At 38.9% G+C, this 25,930-nt stretch overlaps 1 protein-coding gene across 3 annotated transcripts in view; it reads left to right on the top strand.

Moving 5' to 3' along the window:
* Window positions 1–25,930, top strand: part of LOC142323184 (uncharacterized) — a 109,294-nt gene that overhangs the window by 43,927 nt on the left and 39,437 nt on the right. For all 3 annotated transcript variants that reach the window (XM_075362491.1, XM_075362492.1, XM_075362493.1), the window contains 3 exons: window positions 4,740–4,862; window positions 14,166–14,411; window positions 24,751–24,838. In XM_075362491.1, the coding sequence (XP_075218606.1) occupies window positions 4,740–4,862; window positions 14,166–14,411; window positions 24,751–24,838 (457 nt within the window). The remainder of the gene's footprint in view (window positions 1–4,739; window positions 4,863–14,165; window positions 14,412–24,750; window positions 24,839–25,930) is intronic.

The raw sequence follows: 25,930 nt of genomic DNA, 5'->3' as shown, positions 1-25,930 counted from the left end.
GCAGTCATAACCCCCGTATTAAGTACAAAGGCTGTGTAATCAGTCGAGTTCGAGTTCATAAGTACCTAGGTGTTTTGTTTGATGAGAAGTTGCTGTTTAGTAACCGCATTAGGCAAGTATTGGCGGACGCCGTCTCTCTGATTCACAAGCTTAGGAGGATTACTGGAAAGGATTTCGGACTGTCAGGCCGTCATTTGTACATGGTGTATCGAGCTGTCTTCAAAAGTATGATCTCTTACGTGGCGTCCGTTTGGGCGAATAGTTTGGAAAGAAATGCAGCACTTATTCAAAATTTAAGGAGTGCCCAGCGAAGAGCCTTAATTGTATGCACTGGTGTTTTTAAAACAACCTCCTACGAGGCTACCACTGTATTGGGAAAGGCTCTCCCAATCGATTTAGTGGTGAAGGTTCGGGAGGCCATGTGGAAATTGCGAAGAGGCAAGGAGGCCGATGTATTTGGGATGCGGTTTTGAGCCGAGACTGTACCAGAGCGGAACGGTGACCTCGATGCACCGGATCTAAATTTCGAACAGTTGCCCATCTCCCGCCTGCAGAGGAGGCTTTACAGCCCCGCGGTGGAAGCATGGTAGCAAGAATGGCACGCCACGACTAAGGGAAGGTCCTTGTATAAATTTATACGGGATCTGAGGGGATGGTATGCCTCTCGTTCGTTTTTAAGGGCAACGGGATCCCGAGTGCTCTCCAACCATGTAAATTTAAACAAATATTTGTTTTGGTTCCACCTGGCAGCTGATGAGCTATGCGTCTGCGGGGAGTTTCAGTCGAACGAACACATGATGTTTGATTGCCCAGTTCTTGGGGGGGTCAGAACTCAGGCCACCCTGGAACTTTGAGATGAAGGGGAAAATTGGCCGCTCACAAGCGGCAAGTCAATGTGGTGAGAGCCGCATTGTCGGACCGTGTGTGAGTTCCTTGATGCGGTTGCTTCGTTCAACCGACATCAGCAGTTTACATCAGGGAAAAGTCTCCTACCCCGCTGCTGTGGGAATCTAATCTAGAGATATATATGGCTGACTACCAGCCAATTAAGGCTCCAAGCGCTTTAATGGTGGGCAGGTATTTGCTGGCATTCAGCGACCTAAGCGTGGCAGCGAATTACTGTCTTTGTCAAGATAAATTAATTATTGATATGTTTTACTAGTTAACTGGGTGCGCCTACCCATTTTAGTGATATATGACAAGTGGGTGGTGGGACACGCAAGCGAGTGGTGTATAGTACTACGCTTATTCCTCTCACGCTTTTAGGTTAGCTCTAGGAGCTATTTAGGACACTGGTCGTTAAACTTTTTAGTGGCTCAGTAGCCGTTTGTGGCACAGACATTCGGTCTTATGCTTTAGGGCGACCGAATGGTGTGGTGGCAGGAGAAATGCCAAGCAAACCAAATCTGTTATCTGGAAGGACTGTTTCCATTTCATGTCACAAAAAGAAAATCGTTGTTTTAATATTCTAAATAATTTGCTAAGAGTACGACTTAAAATTCATGTGTACGTTTGGATAATTTGTAAATGCCAAATGAAAAATGACTTTGAATACTACAGTACCTAACCCGCCACTCTACACTCTAGTGATTTTTCCGCCGATGAGTTGTCTAGTATATGCAATTTTTACTCGACAACACCCTGTTAAAAAAAAATGAGGGGAGCTGGACTCAAACTAAACCAAGACCGTGTAAGCATACATACCGTACTCTTATCCAGGGATGCGCTGGTGCCGGAACGCCGTTCTGGTACTTCTTACCAGAAACAAAAATTGCCCTTTCACATGAAATATGTTTAAACTTAAAGTCTGGCCTACGTTTTTCTTTTTTTAAATTAAGTATTCATTGTTATTTCTTAATGAATATATTAATGAATGATATTATCTTAATGAAAGATATCGCTTCCTTAAACGGTGCGTGACGAAGAACATTGCTGTTGCCTAAACATGTCCTACGATACCGAGCAAGCGCTGCGAGTCGGTGACCTTTTGTTAACCTCTAGTAGACAGAAAGCCATATCTAAAAATATGGCTTCGAAAACACCGGTCTACAGAAGATATCCGAACGAGGCATGCGAAACCAACCGCTGGAGAATACCGATCCATTTGCTAAGTTTTAGTAACTCTACGGACATGTGGGCGTATCAAAATCAAGCTATTTCGATGAAAAAAACATTTTGTACTGTAATGTTTCAACTATTACATGTTAAGTTATTCATATATTCGTGAATTAAATGGTTTTTTTGTGGATATTAAAAACGTTCGGTTTGGTTCCTAACCCTCACTTCACTTTTACTTTTATTGATATATTATTAAAAATTACGAGCCGATAAAAAGCATAATCTAAATTAAAAAATTAGACCGCACGAAAGCAGTCCTTGCTTTTGGATGTCTGTGGGCAAACAGCGACAAAATAAGTCGCTAAAAATCTAATTCACTTAAAAAGTTAAACGTGTGACATGAAAAGATAAGTTTTTCTTCTAAACGATGTAAATATCGAAATGCCCATTTTTCATATCGTTGTCATGTATCTGGTCATCTGCGGCTGTCGACCGTATTCTTGCGGTTTGATATGATGCAAGATCAAACGTTCCGGAAAATTTATGAGTGCACCCCTGCCCGTAAATAATATTACTTGTCGACGGGGAAGACAATTATCTTTAAATTATTTTAATAACTTTCATTATTAAATTTTACACTTGAATTACGCCAGATCTGCTACAACAATAATTTATAGGTTGAGTTACTCGTACAGTATGTTTAAATTTAACGGAGAATTCGGATAATTGGTAACCAGACTTCTAGGTGTCCGACACAGGAACATTTACTGTATGTAAGGAGCCTAAAGTTATACTTCATCAAATTATCGGTAGAAACATTTTCAACAGCATCTGAGGGTTAGCAAAAATTATGTAAAAATTACGCGGTGGCTTATAAAACATAACAAATTTTTTTCCATCACGTTATTTAATTTTATGACGGTTAATTTAAATTATTGAAATTACTGTATATATTAGGCAAATTAACCGTTTTATAAGTTTCTTTTCAAATCTGTAAAATTAAAACTCCAGTTAATCTTAATCTTTTAAACAGAGATCAACAACACATTTTTATGATTATTTCGGACTGTGGACTATTATTATTTCTAAAGGATTTTCCACTGTTCCTTTTCTACGAGATATGGCAAATTGTAAAAAATTGTAGGATGGCCGATATGCTTTTTACGTATGGAAAAGCAAATTATATTTACTATATAAGTACCCGACTTATCCAGATCCAAAAAGTTATCCGTGTCCTAAACAACCTTCCCGTAAAATTTTTATTAAAATTCGCTAACGGTTGTGTGAGAAAGTTACGTCGACAAAAATTTACGGTAGATCGTGGTCTTTCACCGTACCTAATTAGAAGAACGGTTTTGGACAAAATTGAGAAGAATGTAAGTAGCTATTTGGGAATTTGCAAACGTAAAATTTTCTTATTTATCTGTTTAGAACAGTTATGAGAAATTTAACATCGCCTGTTCAGTCCCTTAATATGAACGGGAATTACTGCTCCTCCTGACTACTATATATACGCGCTGTTAGTACAACGCTTATACCTATGAAAAAAGCTTACTACCTAATGTAAAAACATTTAATCCGCGTTTGTTATTCCTTTTGTCCGACAAATCATTTAACTGTTACAAATTAAAGTAATAATTTTGAAACAAAATAGGTTTTGTATTCAGTAAAATGTTATAACCCATGGTAGGGTAGAATAGCATTTCTTAATTAATCGATAAAAATCTCAACAATCGATGACTTAACCGAAAATAATATTATCTTCATTATAATTTATTTTCCGATAAAAAATTACTTTAAAATGTTATATAAATAAATAAAAAAATGTAACTTGAAATTGAGAAAATTTAATTCAAAGAAATTAATATAAAAATTTATTTTAAAAAAATGTATAATTTTACAAACAGACATTAATTTTTTTAACAAAGAGGAAGTCGATTTAAGTAACGCTAATTGTTGCCATTTCTTAAATAAGATGATCATTTATATATAAATATTTAACGTTTTAATTAAATATTTTAGATTTATAACTTTAAATCCCGATCTCTGGCGGAGTGGTAGCGTTTCGGCCTTTTATCCGGGGATCCTGGATTCGAATCACGGACAAGCATGGTATTTATCCTACGATACAAAATTCCATTTCCAAATTCCCAAACACATATTTCAAAAGCTTTTGTAATAAATTAATGAATTAAATCATCATTACAAAAAAAGATTTAATAGAATTACAAACAGGTTATAAATAATTGATTAATCGACTGACTTTTAATGGATGATTAAATTTAAAAGTAATTATATTTAATTATACTATCGTCCACATTGTTTACAATGTATATTTCCAAGAATACTAGTACAGGTCTGATAAGTAGGTTAATCTTGGAAGGATGTTAATTGCGTTATAGACATTATTTATTACAGATATTATTATTTTGCACACACACACACACACACACACACAAAATCTCTCTCTCTCTCTCTCCTCTCTCTCTGTCTTTCTTTGTGTGTGTGTGTGTGTGTGTGTGCGCGCGCGCCTGTAAACTATACTATAAATATATGTATATATTTAGAGAGAGTGAGTGCGAGAGTCAGAGAGAGAGATTGGTTGATTACTTTAAAAATAGCTAAAATAAATGATGAATTAAAATTAAAAAGAATAATAGATTATTATTTATATTTTTCAGTTTATTCTGAAGAATACTGGACATCAGATTGTTGTGCCACCACATTGAACCACTACGACAGTGTAGAACCAGTTGCTCAGTATGTTAATACATCTGCTCCTTTTTTCACCACCGAAAACATGGGTAATTTAAATTCAGACGATTTTTAAAAAAATATTATTTTTCTTTTATATATTTTAAATTTGACAATTTAAATATCTTAGTTTACATCAATTTTAATCGCTTTGGCATTGATCGTATAAAAATTTATATTTATAAAAAGAGTATTTAAATAATATTTTATTTAGTAATGAAAGAGGGGAGCGACTTATAGAGTTTTGCACGAAGTATAATTTAGTAATTGCCAACACCCAATTTAAAAATCATAATAGAAGAATATACACTTGGAAAAAGCCAGGCGATACTGCAAGGTATCAGATAGATTATATCATCGGAGAGGTATCTGTTGAGAGCCAGACTAAGGAATGATTCCTGAAAGAGGGCAGCAGCTCTTTCAGTAGTTGTTAGGGGCGTGAGTCAGAATGACTTTAACGGCCATATCAACATCACTCAGTCCTCTTAGTACTGCCCAGCTGAAAGTAATGGAAAACTACAGCTGCTTTTTTTCCAAGAAAATGTGGCTCTCTGCATTTTCATATAGCAATGATGGAGGAGCCTTGCTTGGTAAAATATTCCGGAGGTAAACTAGTCCCCCGTTCGGATCTCAAGGTGGGGACTACTAAGGAAGGGGTCACCAGAAAATTAAAAAATAACATTCTACGAGTCGTAGCGTGGAATGTTAGAAGTTTAAAAAAGGTTAGTAGGCTAGAAAATTTAAAAAGGGAAATGGATAGGATAAATGTGGATGTAGTAGGAATTAGTGAGATTCGGTGGAAAGAGGAAGGCGACTTTTGGTCAGGTGATTTTAGAATAATTAACTCAGCTACAAATAATGGGCAGGCAGGAGTAGGTTTCATAATGAACAAGAAGATAGGGAAGAGAGTAGAGTATTTCAAAACGCATAGCGATAGAATCATTGTAATAAGGATAAAATCAAAACATAAACCGACAACGATTGTTAACGTCTCTATGCCTATAAGCGCCCATGATGATGATGAGGTAGAGTGTGAATACGAAGAGATTGATGAAGCAATTAAACACGTAAAAGGAGATGAAAATTTAATAATAGTTGGAGATTGGAATGCAAGCATTGGAAAAGTCAAGGATGGAAATATAGTGGGTGAATACGGGCTGAGCAAAAGGAATGAAAGAAGGGACCAACTTATAGAGTTTTGCACGAAGTATAATTTAGTAATTGCCAACACCCAATTTAAAAATCATAATAGAAGAATATACACTAGGAAAAAACCAGGCGATACTGCAAGGTATCAGATAGATTATATCATGGTTAAGCAAAGATTTAGAAATCAACTCGTTGACTGCAAAACTTACCCTGGAGCAGACATTGATAGCGACCATAATTTGGTGATAATGAAATGTAGATTGGGGTTTAAAACCTGAAGAAAAGGTCTCAGATGAATCGGTGGAATTTAGAGAAGCTTGAGGAAGAGGAGGTAAAGAAGATTTTTGAGGAGGACATCGCAAGAGGTCTGACTAAAAAAGATAAGGTAGAAAGTGTAGAAGAAGAATGGGAGAATGTTAGAAAGGAAATTCTTAAATCAGCAGAAGCAAACTTAGGCGGAATAAAGAGAACTGGTAGAAAATGTTGGGTTTCAGACGATATATTGCAGCTGATGGATGAACGTAGAAAATATAAGAATGCTAGTGTGAAGAAGGTAAAAGGAACTATCGGCAACTAAGAAATGCTATAAACAGGAAGTGCAAACTGGCGAAAGAAGAGTGGATTAAAGAAATGTGTTCAGAAGTAGAAAGAGAAATGAACATTGGTAAAATAGACGGAGCATACAGGAAAGTTAAGGAAAATTTTGGGGTACATAAATTAAAATCTAATAATGTGTTAAACAAAGATGGTACACCAATATATAATACGAAAGGTAAAGTCGATAGATGGTTGGAAATGAATTATACGGAGGAAATGAATTAGAAAATGGTGTTATAGAGGAAGAAGAAGAAGTTGAGGAGGATGAAATGGGAGAAACAATACTGAGATCTGAATTTAAGAGAGCATTAAAAGATTTAAAAGGCAGAAAGGCTCCTGGAATAGACTGAATACCTGTAGAATAGATTGATAGATTATACAAACTGGTGTGTAATATTTATGAAAAAGGGGAATTTCCGTCAGACTTCAAAAAAAGTGTTATAGTCATGCTACCAAAGAAAGCAGGGGCAGATAAATGTGAAGAATACAGAACAGTTAGTTTAACTAGTCATGTATCAAAAATCTTAACTAGAATTCTATACAGAAGAATTGAGAGGAGCGTGGAAGAAGTGTTAGGAGAAGACCAATTTGGTTTTAGGAAAAGTATAGGGACAAGGGAAGCAATTTTAGGCCTCAGATTAATAGTAGAAGGAAGATTAAAGAAAAACAAACCAACATACTTGGCGTTTATAGACCTAGAAAAGGCATTCGATAACGTAGACTGGAATAAAATGTCCAGCATTTAAAAAAAATTAGGGTTCAAATACAGAGATAGAAGAACAATTGCTAACATGTACAGGAGCCAAACAGCAACAGTAATAATTGTAGAACATAAGAAAGAAGCCGTAATAAGAAAGGGAGTCCGACAAGGATGTTCCCTATCTCCGTTACTTTTTAATCTTTACATGGAACTAGCAGTTAATGATGTTAAAGAACAAAGAACGGCATAGATGAAGTCCTACGCAAGAACTATAGCATGAAAATAAACAAGAACAAAACAAAAGTAATGAAATGTAGTAGAAATAACAAAGATGGACCACTGATTGTGAAAATAGGAGGAGAAAAGATTATGGAGGTAGAAGAATTTTGTTATTTGGTAAAGATGGACGAAGCAGGAGCAATATCAAATGCCGAATAGCACAAACGAAACGAGCCTTCAGTAAGAAATATAATTTGTTTACATCAAAAATTAGTTTAAAGTCAGAAAAAGATTTTTGAAAGTATATGTTTGGAGTGTCGTTTTATATGGAAGTGAAACTTGAACAATAGATGTATCAGAGAAGAAAAGATTAGAAGCTTTTGAAATGGGGGGCTATAGGAGAATGTTAAAAATCAGATGGGTGGATAAAGTGACAAATGAAGAGGTATTGCCGCAAATAGATGAAGAAAGAAGCATTTGGAAAAATATAGTTAAAAGAAGAGACAAACTTATAGGCCACATACTAAGGCATCCTGGGATAGTCGCTTTAATATTGGAAGGACAGGTAGAAGAAAAAAATTGTGTAGGCAGGCCACGTTTGGAATATGTAAAACAAATTGTTAGGGATGTAGGATGTAGAGGGTTTACTGAAATGAAACGACTAGCACTAGATAGGGAATCTTGGAGAGCTGCATCAAACCAGTCAAATGACTGAAGACAAAAAAAAGAAGTTATATTAGATAAAATGTTAAGCATTTTATTTTGAAAAAAACTATAACTTTGGACCAACCTTCTGGAACCTTGCATATCACGGGATCTTCCACCTGCAGTTGCCCCTAGGAGTTGCACTAACTGCGTATGCGTATGAACTCATCATGTTGGTTGATAAAGTTACCAAAAGAGAGGCAGTGGGGAAGATACACAACGGCTACGATCGTATCAAAGTATGGATACAAGGAGTCTTGTTGCAAATGGCATCCGAGAAAACAGAGGCGGTTATGATATCAGCAGCTAAAAGGCGACCCAGGCTGACAATCACCATCGAAGGACAGCGCATCACATCCAGGCCGGCCGTAAAATATTTAGGCGTCTGGATTGATACCAGGCTGCGATTGCATGCAGACGCATTGCAGGACGCATTGCATGTAGAGGCAAGCAAGAAGGCGGACAGGGTCATGGGGCTAGTTGCCGCCTTGCTGCCTAACTGCAACTGACCAAAGCAACACCAAAAAAAAATCCTAGTAAGCGTGGTCCACTCCACACTACTCTACGGTACAGAAGTGTGGGCGGGAGCCATAGTATATGCCAAATACAGGGGAATACTGGTGAAATATCACAGATATTGCTGTCTACGGGTCATTTCCGGATACCGGTCTGTCTCAGGAGCGGCTGCAGAGGTTCTGGCGGGACTTTTTCCTATCAATCTGGTAATTGAGCAACGGAGAAGGATAAGGGATGTTAGGGGTTTCCTATCAGAAGAGAGGAGGCAGCAAAATAATAACATAATGGTCGAGATGAACAACATATGACAACGGAGATGGGACGGTGGGTACATCGGATGCTTGGTGATGTCAAGCGATGGAGCAGCAGACGCCACGGCTCCCTAGATTATTACTTAACGCAGTTCGTGAGGGCCATGGAGGGTTCAGGTCCAACCTGTTCAGGTTCTACCTGGACTATTCCTATGAATGCCCTCTTTGCCATGAGGAGGAAACCGCCTACAATATGTTTTTTACAAGATACGATCGTGAGAGAAAAGATTTATTAGATGTTTTACAAAAAGAGGATATGTTCACACCAGAATAAGTGCAAAATATATTACTGCACTCGGAGATGAACTTGAAGGCTGTTGCTGACTATACCAAGACAGTCCTGCGGGACCTAAATACCTGGAAGGAGACCCGCATAAGAGCTAGGCGTCGGAGGACACGTAGGCAGACAGGCCCTCGGCCGAGCACCTAGGGGGCCCCCGAGCGCCTTGGCGCGATGAAGCTGCGGGAACTTCGCACAGGTGTTGGATGGCGGCCTGGGTGGCTGGTACTTTAGATATGTACTGTACCTGTAAAACGAATAACAGCTGTGTAAAGCTTTTGTAGGTTGCGCGTCTGGTGTGACATACTTTGTACATTTTTATCTTCTATTATGCATATGATGTTTAGTTTTATGTATTATGTAACATGTATGGATTCTATTCTGAATGATAATCTGATGAATAGTTTTAAGTATTATGTAAAAAAAAAGAAAGAAGGAAAGAAAAAAGTTTACATTGTTTGTTGTATATGTTATGACCTATCTTAGCTGTATTTGTACATGTATTATATATAATTTGTATCATTTGATGTTCGTATTGTGTTTTGTTCTAATTATTTAATGATCTCATATAAGAATCTGTATTGTATTTTTAAGTTGTGTTTAACTTGTATTGTATTTTTGTGTTATTTTTAACTTATGACCTGTACTTTTAGTATGATATGACTGTGTGTGTGGGCGATCTCCCCCTTCCTGATGGAATGCGTTATTAGCTATGCCAGGGAGGGTGAATAGCCAGGTATGGAGGTTTAGTCGGTAGTGTGCAGATATACATAGCTCTTCTTAAAACCTAGCGGGACCTGTTAGCGACCCCGACACTGCTTCAGCTTCTGTAAAATGGTTTCCCCTCCTCTACAAAAAAAAAGTGTACCTCCGACCAAGTCGTCCACGCTATCCGCTCCGGATTGCCGCTCCATGTCGCTAAAAGAGAAACTACACCAGCTGCAACGCCAGGCACTAAGTACGTTTACAGCTTGTAAGAACCTACCACCTGACATAAAACCAGGTGAGCGTCCGCAAATGTAATCCGAGCATGGCTGTCTGTTCTTACACAGCCCCGCTCGAACAGTCAAAAGCTAAAACGCTCCTAATATATGACCACCGGCGAGGTCAAAACTAAATTGCTTCCCGAACCTGCTAGAGGACCTGAAATTTCCTTGGCTTCACGAACTACGAAATAGAGACACCGACACACAAAGGAAACGTCCTTATTTAACCGACGGTGGCACTACTGCAACACACTACGCCGCACACACTACGAAGTGTACGTAGGACACTGTTCTTGCAGAAAATCGCACTGGTAATGCAATGCAAGTTTGCAGTACGGGGCCTTACGCCGAGAAGCGATCCAGTCCGCTAATGCACGGGCGCGGCAGCTACTGCGGCAAAGGAGACAGGCTTTTCCACCTTCTCTTCCACCCGTTTAATAGATTTGTGAAGCTCGCTAAGAGCTCACCCGTCACCGGCTTGAAGCCGCTAACTTCCTCCACTACGTGGTCGACCTTGCCGGATAGCCGTGACACGACCGAATCCAAGGCAATGTTGGCGCCCTGAAGTTCTTTACATTTAAGTGCCAGACCCGAGACCAACAACGCACGTTCACTCAAGTAGGAGTCGGCCAACTGTAGAACCTCCAATGCAACCCTCGACTCCTTTTCAGAGGAGATTTTGGACCATTCTGCCTGCATCTTTTTGATCTGTCCTAAACTGTCTGACCCAGAGTTCACCTGCCGCACAGCAGGCTTCACTCCGACAACCTCCCGCTCAGGGCAGATCACCACACTGCTGCATTCCGGCTTCCCAGACTTCACGGGAAGCCGCTCTTCGGGCTTGGCTTTCCTCCCCATTGCCGCGCATTCCTTTTGCGGATCCAACCAAGTCTTTCCCGCACAACTCGTGAGCGTGGTTTCGACCGAATTTTTAATGCAATCTGCAGAACTAGGGCGGAACTACTACCCTTGCGGAGACCTCCGAGACTTCCTTTGCGGAGGAACGGGGCCTGGCGGAGAGCTGCCGATTGACCTCCTGCTGGAAGGGATCCCCGGCTACCAAGTTCTTGGCCAGACCGACCAAGTCCTCCAAGCAAACTTCGCCGGATTGCTCCATCGCAGCTTAAAACAAAAAGCACCGACTGTGACACCAGGCACTGCGTACACAACCTGAATGAATCTGTCACGTAACCTAAAGCAAGGTGAGCGTTAAACAATTTCTTCCTCGAGATGGGCCGTCCGTTCTCCAGTCGAGAACTTAATAGCTAAAAGTCTTATATGACCACCGGCGAGGTCAGAGCGAAATCACTTCCCGAACCTGCCAGAGGATCTGAAACTTTCCTTGGCCAAGTTTCTTGAAGAATAGTCTACACTCTTTCCTGAATTCGGCCTCATCTATTTCGGTGTTCTGCTCCCGAACGAGAGGCATAACGTCCTCATCGGATAGCCGCCGGTCAATGACAATGACCTGAGGCCTACGCTTGCGCTTCCGTTCAACCTTGACCTCGGGCTTCTGTACCTTAGGAGACTGCGAGATTACTTAGACTGTCTCCATGTCATTGGCAACCACTACCAGACCCTTGATGGTCTCTTTAATTTCTCTAATCTGTAGATTTTTCCTGTCGCTACGAAGAGCAATCTGTAAATCCTCCTTGAGTTGTCTACTAGTACTAGTAGACCCCTCAGTCTTATTAATGAATAGCACTTCAGGCTGCTTCAAGGTTTGGATAGCCTCTCGCTTGCCTCTCACAACGTCAGCATAACGCTTCGCTGTTTGGGAACCGGCGCCGAAAACTGAACTACTTTGACCGTCTGCTAAAGCAGAAGGATGCTCCTGACGTGGAAATATGTGGAAGTATTCTGCTCCTCACCCCTGCACTGACGCTGCGGGGACTCTCAACAAAATCCAGAAGATTGTCGATGTTGTGCTAGGCTGCAGCGAGCAGCGCGACCGAACTGCCAGGTCTGCCTTGCACTGCCTTGAATTCCTCGACCAAAGGGTCGCCTCTCACTCCCCGGTTGGATGTCTCTACATCCATGTCCGAGCACTCATCATTTGAACTTGAGGAGTATGGGGAAATTTCTGCTCTTCTCTTCCACCCAGGCCTAACTAACAGTTGATCATGTAACATGGCCAGAGTTACCTTACCCTCGCTACCCTGAATTTTAGACGTGCTCGCTGTCTTCCTTCTACTATAAAAAATTGGGCAAGCCCGTAAATTTGTCGACTGTCCGCAGCGAGCCACGGACAGCTGGGAACCTTCTGTATTCCTCTATCACTCTATCTCTTGGCAGCTTCTAGATCGGTTATAAGAGTACAACCACGGATTACTGCCCTCGCTCTGAAAAGAACGCAACTAGGACTAGGAAGTATTCTCTTAATTGTGACGGGGGCTTACGACCAGAAGTCGTTGTCACCTCTTCGCCGCGGTGAGGCGGATACGCGTCGCAAATACCTTTGCTTTATACACCGCAAGAGTGGAGAAAAAGTTGAGTCTAAAGTTATTGATACTACACAGTAGCCGCAGAATGCAATTAGCTCACCTAGAAACTGTCGGAAGATACACACGCTACCGAAAGCCAAAACATCAAAAGCAATCAATATAGCCATTCTCTGGACGCATCAGAGGGACCAGAGAATATCTTAAACATCATTGTAAATTTTTCGGCCGATAATAAAGATATAAATATTTATACAGATGTTAAATCGTATGTACAAATACTTAAAATTAATATTGCAATCCTGATGTGGGCACGATTTAATAAGTCGTGTCAGCCCAATCACAGATAATGAAGCCACCATATATACGAGTATATATATATATTTCCAAATTATCAAATCGAACATCATTTCCCACATGAATAAAATACGGAAGCGTCGTGTAAGCTTACGATATAGGGTCAAAGGTAATATTAAAATTAGAATTTAACGATTGTAAGTTATTATAGTGAAGATAACACTTAAATTATAATTATAATTATTAGTAAATGTTGATTTAGTCATGAAGGTTACTTTTCAATGCGGTTTTATTTAACACTTATGAAGGTATTACATCTTTACACCGATTTATTGAAATCGTGCTAATTATTTTGCAGTAAACCGTCTACTACCCTCTTATTAAGGAACTTAATTTTGTATTACAGAACGTTTTTCTAAAATTCTAGTATAATTTTTTTTTTCTGTCGATAAGTTTTTATTTTATATGCTGTGTCTATAACGTCTTATATTAAAATATTTAAAATCCTATTATCATTTGAATAAAATTTCAAATCGCATCGATACAATTTAAAAAGAAAGGAAAAGAGAAGTTTTAGGCAAACGGATTAAAGTTAGGATAAAATTTTTATTTTATAAGTCCGACTTCTCAAGACTAGTAAAACGAGTCATCTCTCTCGCCATCGCATAACTTGAAGAACTTCGAATGTATATTTATATACTTACAGGATTGTAATATATAGATAAATAGGTAACGTATACTTTAACGTTTTAAAAATTAAACCCGATTTTTCGTGTTTATTTATTAAAAAGTTTTAATTGAAAACTATTTTAAAGAAAAGAAATTAGTATCTAAAACTAAGCGATAAATTTAAAACAGTGGATCTTGTCAGATTTTAAAACAAATAATCATTCTCTAAACAAAATTTTAGACGATTTGTGAAACAAGTAACTAATGATACACCTAACTCCTTTTAAATGTACTAAATATTTTCTTTGAAAGTAAAACTGTAAAGAAAAAAAATATATATATAAATAAAACTGTCTGCTAAACTGTTGTAAAAAAGCACCGGTTTGATGTTTACATACCGAGCTACGAGTATAAAATTTTCTATGTATACAGCATACCATTATAATATTGTAACAATTTTATTTTCTGTTGTATCTATTATAGAATGGAAACTAATGGTTTACGGCGATGGATTAGAAGCTGTTTGGTCGATAAAACTCACTTCAATAATTTTAAATGATAACTGCCTACTTAACAACTTGAGTACGACTGAAAAGTGCCTCGATTTAAGCGATAATGATGAAGATAATTTTGGAATGCTTCTTATCTCGAACATACCGATTTCAAAATATTATAACCATATAAAAATTAACAAATGTTTCAAGAATTCAGATTTAGCGAATGAAGCAGGTAATTATAATCATTTTTTTCATTTTCTCATTGAGTAGAATGCAATTTTGATCGTCCTCTTTACAAAACAAATAACGATTCTTTGTAATACAAATAGCGACTTTAGATTAGGAAATTAACGGATCTTTTTGTAAATATAGTGAAAAGTTACAGGTAAGCTAATAATATTTAATGAATCAAAAGAAATCGATATGAAATTTTGAAACGGGCACTGGAAGACATAAACAGCTCATAGTTAATTGCAAGTGAAAACTAAAATTAATAAAAAGTAATAACGGTTAAGATTTAGCTGAAACGTTTTTGGAATTTATTGAACTGTTAGATTAGCAAACGTCAGTGGTAGAAGTAACATTCCCTTGGTAACATTGTTACACAGTAACAAGTAACATTGTTTAACCTATGTGTCCTTTTTACAATAGTTTTGCTCTGGTAAAAAAAAATTTCATTTTAAAATATCGATAACTTTAGATTACTCTCAAAATGTATAACTCAAAATGTAATTAATTCCCAGGTTTTTTGGCTGAAAAGCTGTCGGCGGAACGGCGCCGCACTGCCGATGGGCATGGGATTCCATGTAGCCGTGAGGTGTGGCGGCGTTCTGACAAGGGCAGCTTTTTAAGAGCAGATGACGCTGTCGGCGGGATGGCTACTGCACTGCCGAGGGCATGGGACACCATGCAACTTGGAGGTGTAGCGGCATCTCGGGACTCCGTGATGGGCGAGTAGGAGTGGGCGATCAATCCGCGTCTCCCTGGTAGACCAGACCGGAGTCAGTACTAAATAACCTAAGTCTGGGGTTTGAACTAAATCTTTTGTTCACTAAGGGAACTAGGTTTAAATTTCGTTGTTGCGAATAATATTTGGTGGTATGTTGAAGTTAATTGCCTCGATTTTAGAGACATTCACTGAAATTGGCTCTATAAATGTAGAACTAGGCGCGGGCTTGTCTGCTTCCGCGAACTCAGTTTGCTAGTTTTGAGGGAAACGATGTAGGACATGCAAAATGTCCTGATGAGGCCTGCAACGAAGGCAAAAGCTAAGTTTAAAAATCACCGATGCGAATGCTTACCGAGGCATTCACGTCGGTGGCATCCCAACTGAAGCCTGGCTTATTACTGTGGGGTGTAATATGTTGATGGTCAATAAGAGACTCCTGTTACAGAACTTCAAGGGAAGGAACAGGGAAGGGGGGAATCATCACAAGGTGGGTGTCTTATCCTACGGAGGCTGGGATGGTAGCACGATGCTCATATATTGCGCCAAAGAATGATTAATGAATGTTTTATTATTTATATAGGTAGGAAAGGCCCATTTATTTTCCGCATAACTTAGCAATAGGATCTCCATTCTATAACGTAGTGGCATTATTTCGTCTTCTTACATTAGACTAGTTGCCGGTCGGAAAGCGCCTGTGACTTATCTTATTCCCCTGTTATGTACTACGTCTAACTTTCGTAATTGCGACGTTTTAGTGGATGAATATACAATACACCCACCACGTAGTCGAGTTTCGACTTAAACAATGATTTATACAGCCTCAGTAGTATTTCTTTATCTTAGCCCCAATTGATGTTGGATAAACATTAAATAATGTTCAAGGCTTTTTTGCATCTATCACTCAAGTCCGTAGATGAAATCCCCATGTGAGGGATTAATCTATTAATAGACCTAAAAATAGCACAGTATCCTTGTATTCTATTGGATGGTCGTCAATGGTCAAAACAGGACTTCGGTGAGGAATTCTCTTCTTACAGAAGTGTACACAACACGTTTTCTCTGGTAAAAATTTGAAATCATTATACCTCACTACTTCATTGAGAGCGCTTATCGCTCGTTGCAATTTGTACTTCACCGTAGCTGTAGTGTTACTGACATATACAATTGCCAGATCATCGACACATACACTATTGGTGATTTCTGATGGAATGGATAATATTAGTTTATTGATGGCAATCGTGAACAAGGTACCGCTCAACGGCGAGCATTGGGGTGTGCCATTTTCCATCTTTTTTATGACGAGTACTCGTTGTTAACACCTACTTGAAAATTACAGTCATTCATGTAGTTGCTGAGTAACACCAGCAAAATGCCGCGAATGCCCGATTCATATAATTTAAGCAATATTCCAAAAGGCCAGGTCATAACAAATGCCTTCTGCAGGTCAAAGAAGATTCTGACAATGTTTTCTTGTGATAAGCTTATATACTATGTTCTTTAAATTGATCATTTGATCAGTAGTTGAGTGGTATTGCCTTAAACCGGCTTGATATGAGGATAAGAGATTTTCTTTTTCTAAAATCCAAATGAGTCTATTATTTATCGTTTTTTCAAAAATGTTTCCCATGGCGCACGTCAAAGAAATAGGACGGTAACTTATTGGGATCTGTTAGATTTTATCATTCTTTGGAACTAGAACAATATGTGTTTTTTCCACTGCTGTGAGTACATTCCATCCCGCCATATCTGATTATATAGTTCTAACAATCTACGTTTTGCAGTGGTATTCAGCTGCCTTATCATGCCATAATGAATTTCATCTGGACCAGCAGCTGTGTTGCTGTCTTTCTCCAATGCTTTCATACATTCTTCTATTTTAAAAGGTACATTGTAAGAATAATTTATTTCAGTTCTGAAATTTAGTAGACCCTGAAGTTCTGCTTTTTTCGTCCTAAAACATTCATCACAAGTTTGCCATTGGTTTGCATTAACAGCAGCTGGAGCTGTAACAGGAACAGTAGCCGCAGAATGAGCATAAATTGTTGCTGCTCTAGCTTACAGGCACTAACAATTCTCTTTGCATCAAGGTAGCTGACTTTCTGCAGGGTTTTGACTTCCTGTACAGCTACTTCATCTTTGTAAACAGGACAGTTTCTTGATCTGCATGAATGCTGTCCCTTACAGTTCACACATGAAGGAGGATCCTTACAAGGCTCCCCTTCATGATCCTTCATCCGTTTCTTCTGATGTTCAACCTGCGGCACTCTATCACTCCTTTGGTGTCAATTCCTCAACTATTTTGTGCTCTTTGCAATTCAGCAGATCCCAACACCCTTTGATGTATTTAGTGTGCTGTGCAGATCAATATGTACAGCAAATTTACCAATATTAGGTCCTAGTCCTAGGATTTTAGGATCCTAGTCCAAGGATCTTTTGCGACTGTGCATCATTAGTCATCTTCATAAAGACCATTATATGTTTTCCTGATCTCTTCTGATTAAGCTTATCATGTTGCCGGCATCATAATCTTGCATTTAACTAACTGACAGATTTAGATATTATTACTATCAGCGTTTCTGGCTTTCTGCTGTTGCTGTTACATCCCTTTTTCCCACTTCTTTCTAAGCTGCCTGCTGCTTCAGTTCGTCTAGGGTGGTAAGGTTTGCACTAGGGGTGGAGGAGGTGCCAATACCATAATTATTATTATTTTAGATCTAGGCAGTAAGGGCAACAGTTTCCCTTACTTCTTCCAGTTATGGCCACTGGTGAGATCTAAGAACAGATAGATCAACTGCCTGTCAAAAATAGTTTTTAAAAAATTGAAACAACAATTATTAATACTGAGGTATTAATTCTCTGACATAGCATCTTCTGAAAGTTTTTTTATGGTTTATGCCTATTTGTTTTATGTACTTTTAATATTGTTTTAATTTTTTCAACTTGCACTTTGTGTATGTATCGTATTAGGATGACACTCTTTAAATGTGGATTCTGCAATGTAGAAATCTATGGTAAACAAAAGCGCATAATTTGCTAGTAATGGAAGTTTTTTCATCTTCATTGTGCTAATGTCGTTGAAGAGGACATTGATTTCATAGTTGCAAATGGTACATCAAAGTTTAACTGTGACCCATATACCAGAAGGTAAGTAATGATGATGGTGCATCAGTCAATTCTATGACTAGGTGTACTAAACTAAGGCCAACCAGATTACTAAATATAAAGAAAAGAGAGAAACAGAAAATGTAAATGAAAGCAAAAGTGATAGCAACTGTGAAGATGACTTTTTGAGATTTATGAATCAAGAAGTGCTATTAACTTGAAATTAGAAAAAAAAATACTGCTTTGAGTGGTTGCTTGAGTCTGTGGCTACCATTCAAAGTGAAATCCTGACTTTAAAGGGGGAAAACATGCTAATTAGGTAAGTTGTTACTGGTATTAGATCCTCCAGTTTAGTGGAAGAAGTAATGATTGTTGCCGAGATAGAAACTCAGACTTTTGTCAGGGTCACTTTCTGCTACCTGAGGTTTCTCCTGATGAACTATCACCGGTAAAATCTTCCCGACTTACTGTTGCTGGAAGTAAGAGAAACAGGACAAATATTTTCTTGCAACAGAAACTTCCATCCCTCCATGTAAACATGTTAGCAATAAAAGGGTTTAAATGATCTTGCTGTGAATGCAGTCCAGAAGAGTTTGCTGAATCTGTTCTCTGGTTGGAAAGTTGATAGAATTAAGAGAACTCGCCTAATGGACAATGTTTATGTCAAATCTAAGACTAGGACCTTATTTGTTAATCGGTTTCTACCAGATATGAAAGCTAATGTACTAGAGAAGTACAATCTGAATGTACACCACTGACATTGTCCTGTTCAGTACTAAATTGAGCAGTAAGTTCCCCGACAAGTATAGTTCTTTTCATGTGTTAGTAATTGAAGATGAGTTCAAAATACTTAAGAAATCTGATAACTAAGAGCTTTGATTGCCCCTTTTTGCAGGAAACTTATAACCGACAATGGTGTTTTATGGATAAGGAAATATTCTTTGAACAATGCTTATAATATACTCAATGAGGAGAGCAGTCTGAAGGCTGGTAACAAGACCCATGGCATTGCAAATTGAATTAAAAATAATTTTTCAAAAAGTGTGTTGTTTACAAAATCTCATTTTTATGAAAATTACTTTAAACTTGGAAACGCTATACGAAATATACACATCAAAAGTACAAAAGACGACCAACTACATGTAATAAATACAATCCACCACTACAAATATACAAACCACTCAATTTCTGAAACCCTACAGATAAAAAATTGAAATAAAAGTACAAACAAATAACATCACTTTATTCAAGCAAGAGTAGCATAGTAATAACATTAACACTACAAGGTTCTGGTTACATTAAAAAAATCAACATTAAATAACTTACATAGGATTCAACCTGATAGAAATCTTTGGGCAACATATAGAGCACACATACTCACCAACAAAGACGCTCACAAAATAATGTACTGGCACAGATATCGTAATAACACCATCTCATTTTACGAATAAGATGCTCAATATGAACACAATGTAGTATAAGTAAGCCAGTGATATATAAACAACACAAGATGATGAACCAATAAGAACACAAGACAATATGAATGGTAATTATTAAACATATGTAAACAAATTAAATTTTACTGTTGAATATGAACTCAATAAACATATAAATTCTCTAATGGCTAACAATAAAAAAAACACATAAGAATACTTTCAAAATATAAAAACCAACACTTTTGACATTCTTGTTAGCAACATCTCAAAACACTCAATCTCACATCAATTATCTGATTTAGAAGGATGAACACTCCCATGTTCTTCTAAAAACCACATAATACAGTTCAATGTTGTAAAATATCTAGCTTACATAAACAGAAAAAAAATAATACAAAGAAATCATAGACATATCAAAAGGTGTGTTTAACATGTTAAAGGTCTGTCAAAGAAGTGTCGTTTTTTTAATTTTTGTGTAATATCACATCCATTTTGCACTTCTACCTAAAATAAATAAAAATAAGAAGAAAAATAACAAAATAAAAAATATAGCTAATTAAAACTCATAAACAAACATGCACAGAAAATACCTGAGATATTTTAAAAATCTAGGTATTGTATATAACCTCAGAACAAAAAAGAATACAAATCATTACAAAATACCCCTGGAGTAAATAAACTACCAATCTGATTGCACCCTGTTCTACACTGATCAAATGGGACACAGTTTCAGGTGTAGTGAACACTTGAAAGACCTCTATATAAAGACAATATTTGCTAACTAACTTGTAGATAAAAATCACACATCCAACAATAATACTATGAACTGTTATATTCTACACATTCAATAAAACGGACCAAATTTTTACATATATGGAATATATAATATATATTCCATCCTTATAATATATAATATATATATCCTTATAATATATAATATAAGGCATAATTCAATTTACACTTTTCAACCACATTCCTAATACTTTAATTCTTAATTCAAAAACAACCATCATTAATGATAGCTAAAACCTTTTTTTTGTTCCCTTCCCCCCCCCCACCATCAAGGCGAGACCCATAATCTTGCATAACACGGCCTTATGGGTGCCAGTTGCCTCTACTCTCTTGGGAGGCCATGCCAGACCCACCTACGCCATTCCTGACAGCACACCCTGTCTTTCTCCCACCTTGGGCACTGGAAGACAATATGTTCTGCGGCATCGCGCTCTCCACAATACTGGCAGCTTTCAGATGACCATCTCCGCCTGCCGCATAGGTTAAAATTAAAGCTACCATGCCCTCAGAAAAATTGGGTTAACTCAAACATGAGTTCCCCGTGCTCATGTCTGAGCCAAGACCTGATATCTGGTATTAACTTCTTCATCCAGAGACCCACCTCTGATCCAATCCATCTCTCCTACCAGCGCTCTGTCATCTTCTTCCTGACTATGCTCTTTGTCATCCCTTCTCTTCTTTACAACCGTTCTTCTGCCAAGAGCTCCATAGGGGGGAGCAAGGTAATCACCAGAACTGCCTCTGTAGAAACTGTTCGGTAAGCCCTAGCAACGCCGATTGTCAGGTGCCGCAGGCCCGCAAGCCTCCGAACAGTCACTTTTTTGCACAAAGCCCTCCTCCACACTGGCACGGCATATGAGGCAACGGACCGAGCCACTACTGTCAGTATCCTCCTCTTTGATGAGCTCGGCCCGCCAACCATGCTCATGAACCTTGAGACAGTCGAATCTGTTCTACCTGCCTTGTCGACTGCCTCCCTGATATGATCTTGAAAGGCTCTCCGGCTGTCAAGCCAAACCCCCAGGTATTTGGCTCTACTGACCGGCTCAATAACGATCCCCCTTACCTGTAGCCTAATGGGGGGAGAGTCGCCTTCTCCCATCCATCACCTGCAGCTTCGTTTTCTCTGTAGTGAGGGTAAGGCTGTGGCCCGCCAACTATCTGTTGAACAATAGGATGGCCCGTTCACCTTTCCTGATTTTCTTCTTTTCTCTTCTGGCGACTAATACCATGGAGACGTCATCGACAAAACCGGTAAGCGAAACTCCCTCAGGATACCGCAGCCTGAGAACACCATCATTTGCTAGGTGCCACAGGATTGATCCAATTTCCGAACCCTGCTGGACACCATGCTCCATATTGGTCGTAACCTCCTTACCCTCTGCATGATTAACTATCCTCCTGCCAATAAAATAGTCCTGAAGGACTCTCTCCAGATACGGGGTGACATCTCTCCGAATCAACTCATCCATGAAGCACCCGAACGGCAGTGAGTTCAATGCATTCTTGACATCCAATATCACCACCGCTGGGAAGCACCTCGTCCTTCAAGAACCCGCTGCGGCCTCATCACCCTAGTTATGGCATCCTCCGTTGTCCGCCCTCTCCTGAATCCATATTGACATTCACTTCCGTTTACTTCATCTCGGAGACGCTTCGCCAACTGCTTCTCGAAAAGTTTGCTTACGCAACTCAACAGGCAAAGAGGTTGGTATCCGTCTGGCCCTCCTATCTTTCCTCAGTAGAACCACCCTGGCCTCCTTCCACTTTGATGGCAAACAACTATCCAGGAGAATTCGGTTGAAGGCCGCCAGCACTAGGTCCGCAGCAACTTCTACCGTTGCAGCCACAATCTCGTTAGTAACCTGGTACTTTTTAGCTTTCAGCCTTCCTGCCCCCTGTTGCAGCTTGTCCATTGTGAATACAGGGATATTCACTGCAGCTATCTCTCTATAGATGGGCCGGTCACCTCTAGGGAAAAAACATCAATTTGGTTCCTAAGAACCTCCTCGGTAAGAACAAATAACGCCCTACCAAATCTACCAGTTACACTTTAAAAGTCGTCCTTCAACCTGTCCAGGAGCTCTCTCCACTTCCTCTTCTTACTGTCTAGTATTTCACTTCTGTAGGCGCTCCTTTTTTCGGCCAGCTCCTTTCTGCATGAGAGGATGTCCTCACGATACCCTCTTCTCCTGGCCCGCTTTAGCTGTCTCCTGGCCCTAATACAGCACCTTCTCGCCTCCACCACCCGAGCAGTCCACCAATGTACATTCTTTCTTTGCGGACTTCTATAGTCCAGGGACTCTTCTGTTGTCTTTGATGCCACTTCATCAGGTAACTGGGGGGAGATGTTTTCCAGATGACTAAGACGCTCTTTCACCAACTTCTTAAACCTAGCAAGGCCCTCTTTCAAACCTAATCTCCTGTTGTCTGCCACCACACTACAAGACCCACCATCCCCAATCTCAAACCAAACAAAGAAATGGTCGCTCAACGACTCCTCTTCATCGAGCGCCTCCCACTTCCACAATCCCTCTGCCAACCTTGGCGAAACAAACATGACATCCACAAACGAGCATCCATTTACCCTCACCAGGATAGGTGCTGTCCCATTATTGAGCATCATCAAACTCAACTCGGCTACATACTCCTCCAGAATCCATCCTCTATGGTCTGTGACATGTCCACCCCATGTCACGTTCTTTGTGTTAAGATCACCACCCACAACTACATAATTTTAAAGAGGGTGAATCACATCGGCTAGATCCTCCAAGCATTGTTCACAATCATCCAGACCAGAGTTCAGCGAAATATAAACAGAAAAGACCACAACGTCTGGAAGCTGAACCCATACAAATCCATTTCTCTCACCGATGGTTAGGATTGGCACACCGCTCCTAAAAACCATCGCACTCCTCAGCCCATCCACTGTCCGCCATCATCCTCCACCTTCCTCAAATTAGGCTCAGATAATAACAAAAGATCTGCTCCCTTCCGCCTTCTCAATTCCAGGAGCGCATCATGTGATTCTACACTTCTATTCGTGTTTATCTGCAGAATTTTAGGCATTTCTCTTACCGTAAAGGGCACTATCAGTTCGATGCCAAGTTCATATCCTCTATTTTACCATTGTCACCAATGGCCTCATTGAAAGAGTTTAGAAGCTCCACTTCTGTCACTTCCTCTTCAAGATCCTTAACGATAATGAGGCCTCTCCTATATGACCCATTTGTTGATACTTACACCCTCTAGTTTACTCAACATCTTCTTCTGAACCTCTACAGCTTCTTCTTTGTTGGCCCTCACTTTCATATGCAACGACTCCCCACCACCTTTCCTGATGAACAGTATGTCCCCAATTTCTTCCTTAGTCACACCATTTTTGACTTTTTGAGGAGGTCTGCATACATAGCCTCCTCTGCCTTAATCACAAGTGTACTGGTGGGCTTTATCGGCTGCTGCGGCCATTTATTCGCCACCCCACCCCCTATCGTTTTGTCCAAATACACAACCCTATTACCGCCACTTCTTCTACCATGGTATTCTAGCATTTTGTTAAGAAGTACGCCTACCTTGTTCACCACTGAGCGATATCTAACCTCGGCATTAATTTCCTGCATTTTCTTTACAGTTCTGTTTAAGTCCTCTGCAACTACTCTCTCCCCAGCCCTAGTATCCATTTCCACTGTGTACACCCTACCCTGGATATCTTCTTCAATGTCCCCTATCAACACTTCTGCTAGGCCTTGTTCCACTACCAGCTGACCTCTCTTCAGCTTAGATTGCCACACCAGCCTACGCATGGTGGCAACCCTGTCCAGCAGTTTCCTACCATGGCTTGTCCTGCCATTCTTCGCTAAGTCATATGTGGCCTTTGGGGGCCTTCACCACTGTATCTTCAGTGTTTACTGTTAGATTCATCATACTGGACGCTGGCGTCGATCTAAGCAACCTAGCTGTCTTTTGACTTCGTTGAGAAGGAAATTCAGACTTCATTTTTGCTTCTTCTGGTGAACTCCATTTAGACAACTTAATATAAAATAAATTCAATTTACTTCAGTTCAAATCACTTGCAATTAACACACAGCTAAATCACTTACATTGACAGCTAAAACCGCATTGAGAACATCAGTACCAATCACTAAAGATGGTGCAAAGCTGACTGAAAATATTTTGAAGTTATTAAAAACATTTATTATAAAATTTTGCTTGCTTTGTCATAACAAAAGTTTATATTTTATAAATTAATTATATTTCAGTGTATTAAATTAAAATTTATGTTTATATTTCAGAACCTGAATTGTGTAATGAACGGAGGACAGAAAATGAATGCAACATTCTGAAAAATGCTATCATCACACTTCATAATCATTCTCCACAGTCAGTATTTTGTTTTATATTTCTGAATTTTTAGTTATTTTAGTGAGCACTGTAACTCCTCTTGTCATATTTCTTTAGACCTTTCCTTTGTTTTCAAATTTCCTTCCTTTAAGTGGAATTTTAAGCTTAGAAAAGAGCTAAAAATTACCTGGAGCAATGTCTAGTGATTAAGGAACCTCCTGAAGTTCAAGTTTTGGCAAGAATCTCTAGATAAGTTGTGATGAATTGACTGAAGTGTTGTAATGATGACTTTTCATCACAGAATGAAGGTTGTGCTGACAGTCTTTTTTTTTATTATCAAGACATCACAAGTATGCTTCTCAAGGACAAACTGTCAATAAAGAGTACAATATAACTATTCTTTGTCGAATAAGAGATGCTGTTTGACTCAAGAGAACACAGCTTTGGGAAACTGGCAACTGGAAAATTCATCATGACAATGCACCAGTACATGTATCATGACTTATCCAGACATTCGTGACAAAACATAGGAGCGAACAACTTCAAATGGCTCCTTGCATGCAATGCATGCCATTTTTGGCCTTTTCATAAGCTTAAAATTCCACTTGAAGGGAAAAGATTTGAAAACAGAGAAGAGATCAAAAGAAATGCAACAAGAAGACTTATGGTGCCCACTGAAAATGACTTTGAATAATGCTTCCAATTATGGATACATCGCTGGGTTAAGTTCCAGCATGTTACATCAGAAGGGGCCTACTTTGAAAGGGACAAGTGATTGAACTAAACAAATTAATTATTTTGGATTTTTATGAGCCAAGGTTGGATACTTTTTGATCACACCTTGTATAATGAAATGAAAGTAATTCTATTGGTTAAAAGCCCTCCACATATTAAGACGTCCCTGAGTAAAAAAAATGTAAAACTTTTTGCATAACTGACAAAATTCTGTATGTATTGACATGTGAATAGCTGAAAAAAGATAAAATAAATGTTTTACAAATATTCCCTTATTGCTTTAAAAGCAATTAAACCTGATGAATTCTTGTTTCAATTTAAATGCGGTCAATTAAGGAAATATTTAGTAACCTTGTGTTTGTATAGTACTTGATGAATTCCAGTTTCAATTTAAGT

Source organism: Lycorma delicatula, chromosome 4 (genome assembly GCF_047948215.1).
Source record: "Lycorma delicatula isolate Av1 chromosome 4, ASM4794821v1, whole genome shotgun sequence".
Taxonomy (NCBI): Eukaryota; Metazoa; Arthropoda; class Insecta; order Hemiptera; family Fulgoridae; genus Lycorma; species Lycorma delicatula.
Note: the sequence above shows the minus strand (reverse complement) of the source record. Positions and strands in the feature narration are given on the sequence as shown.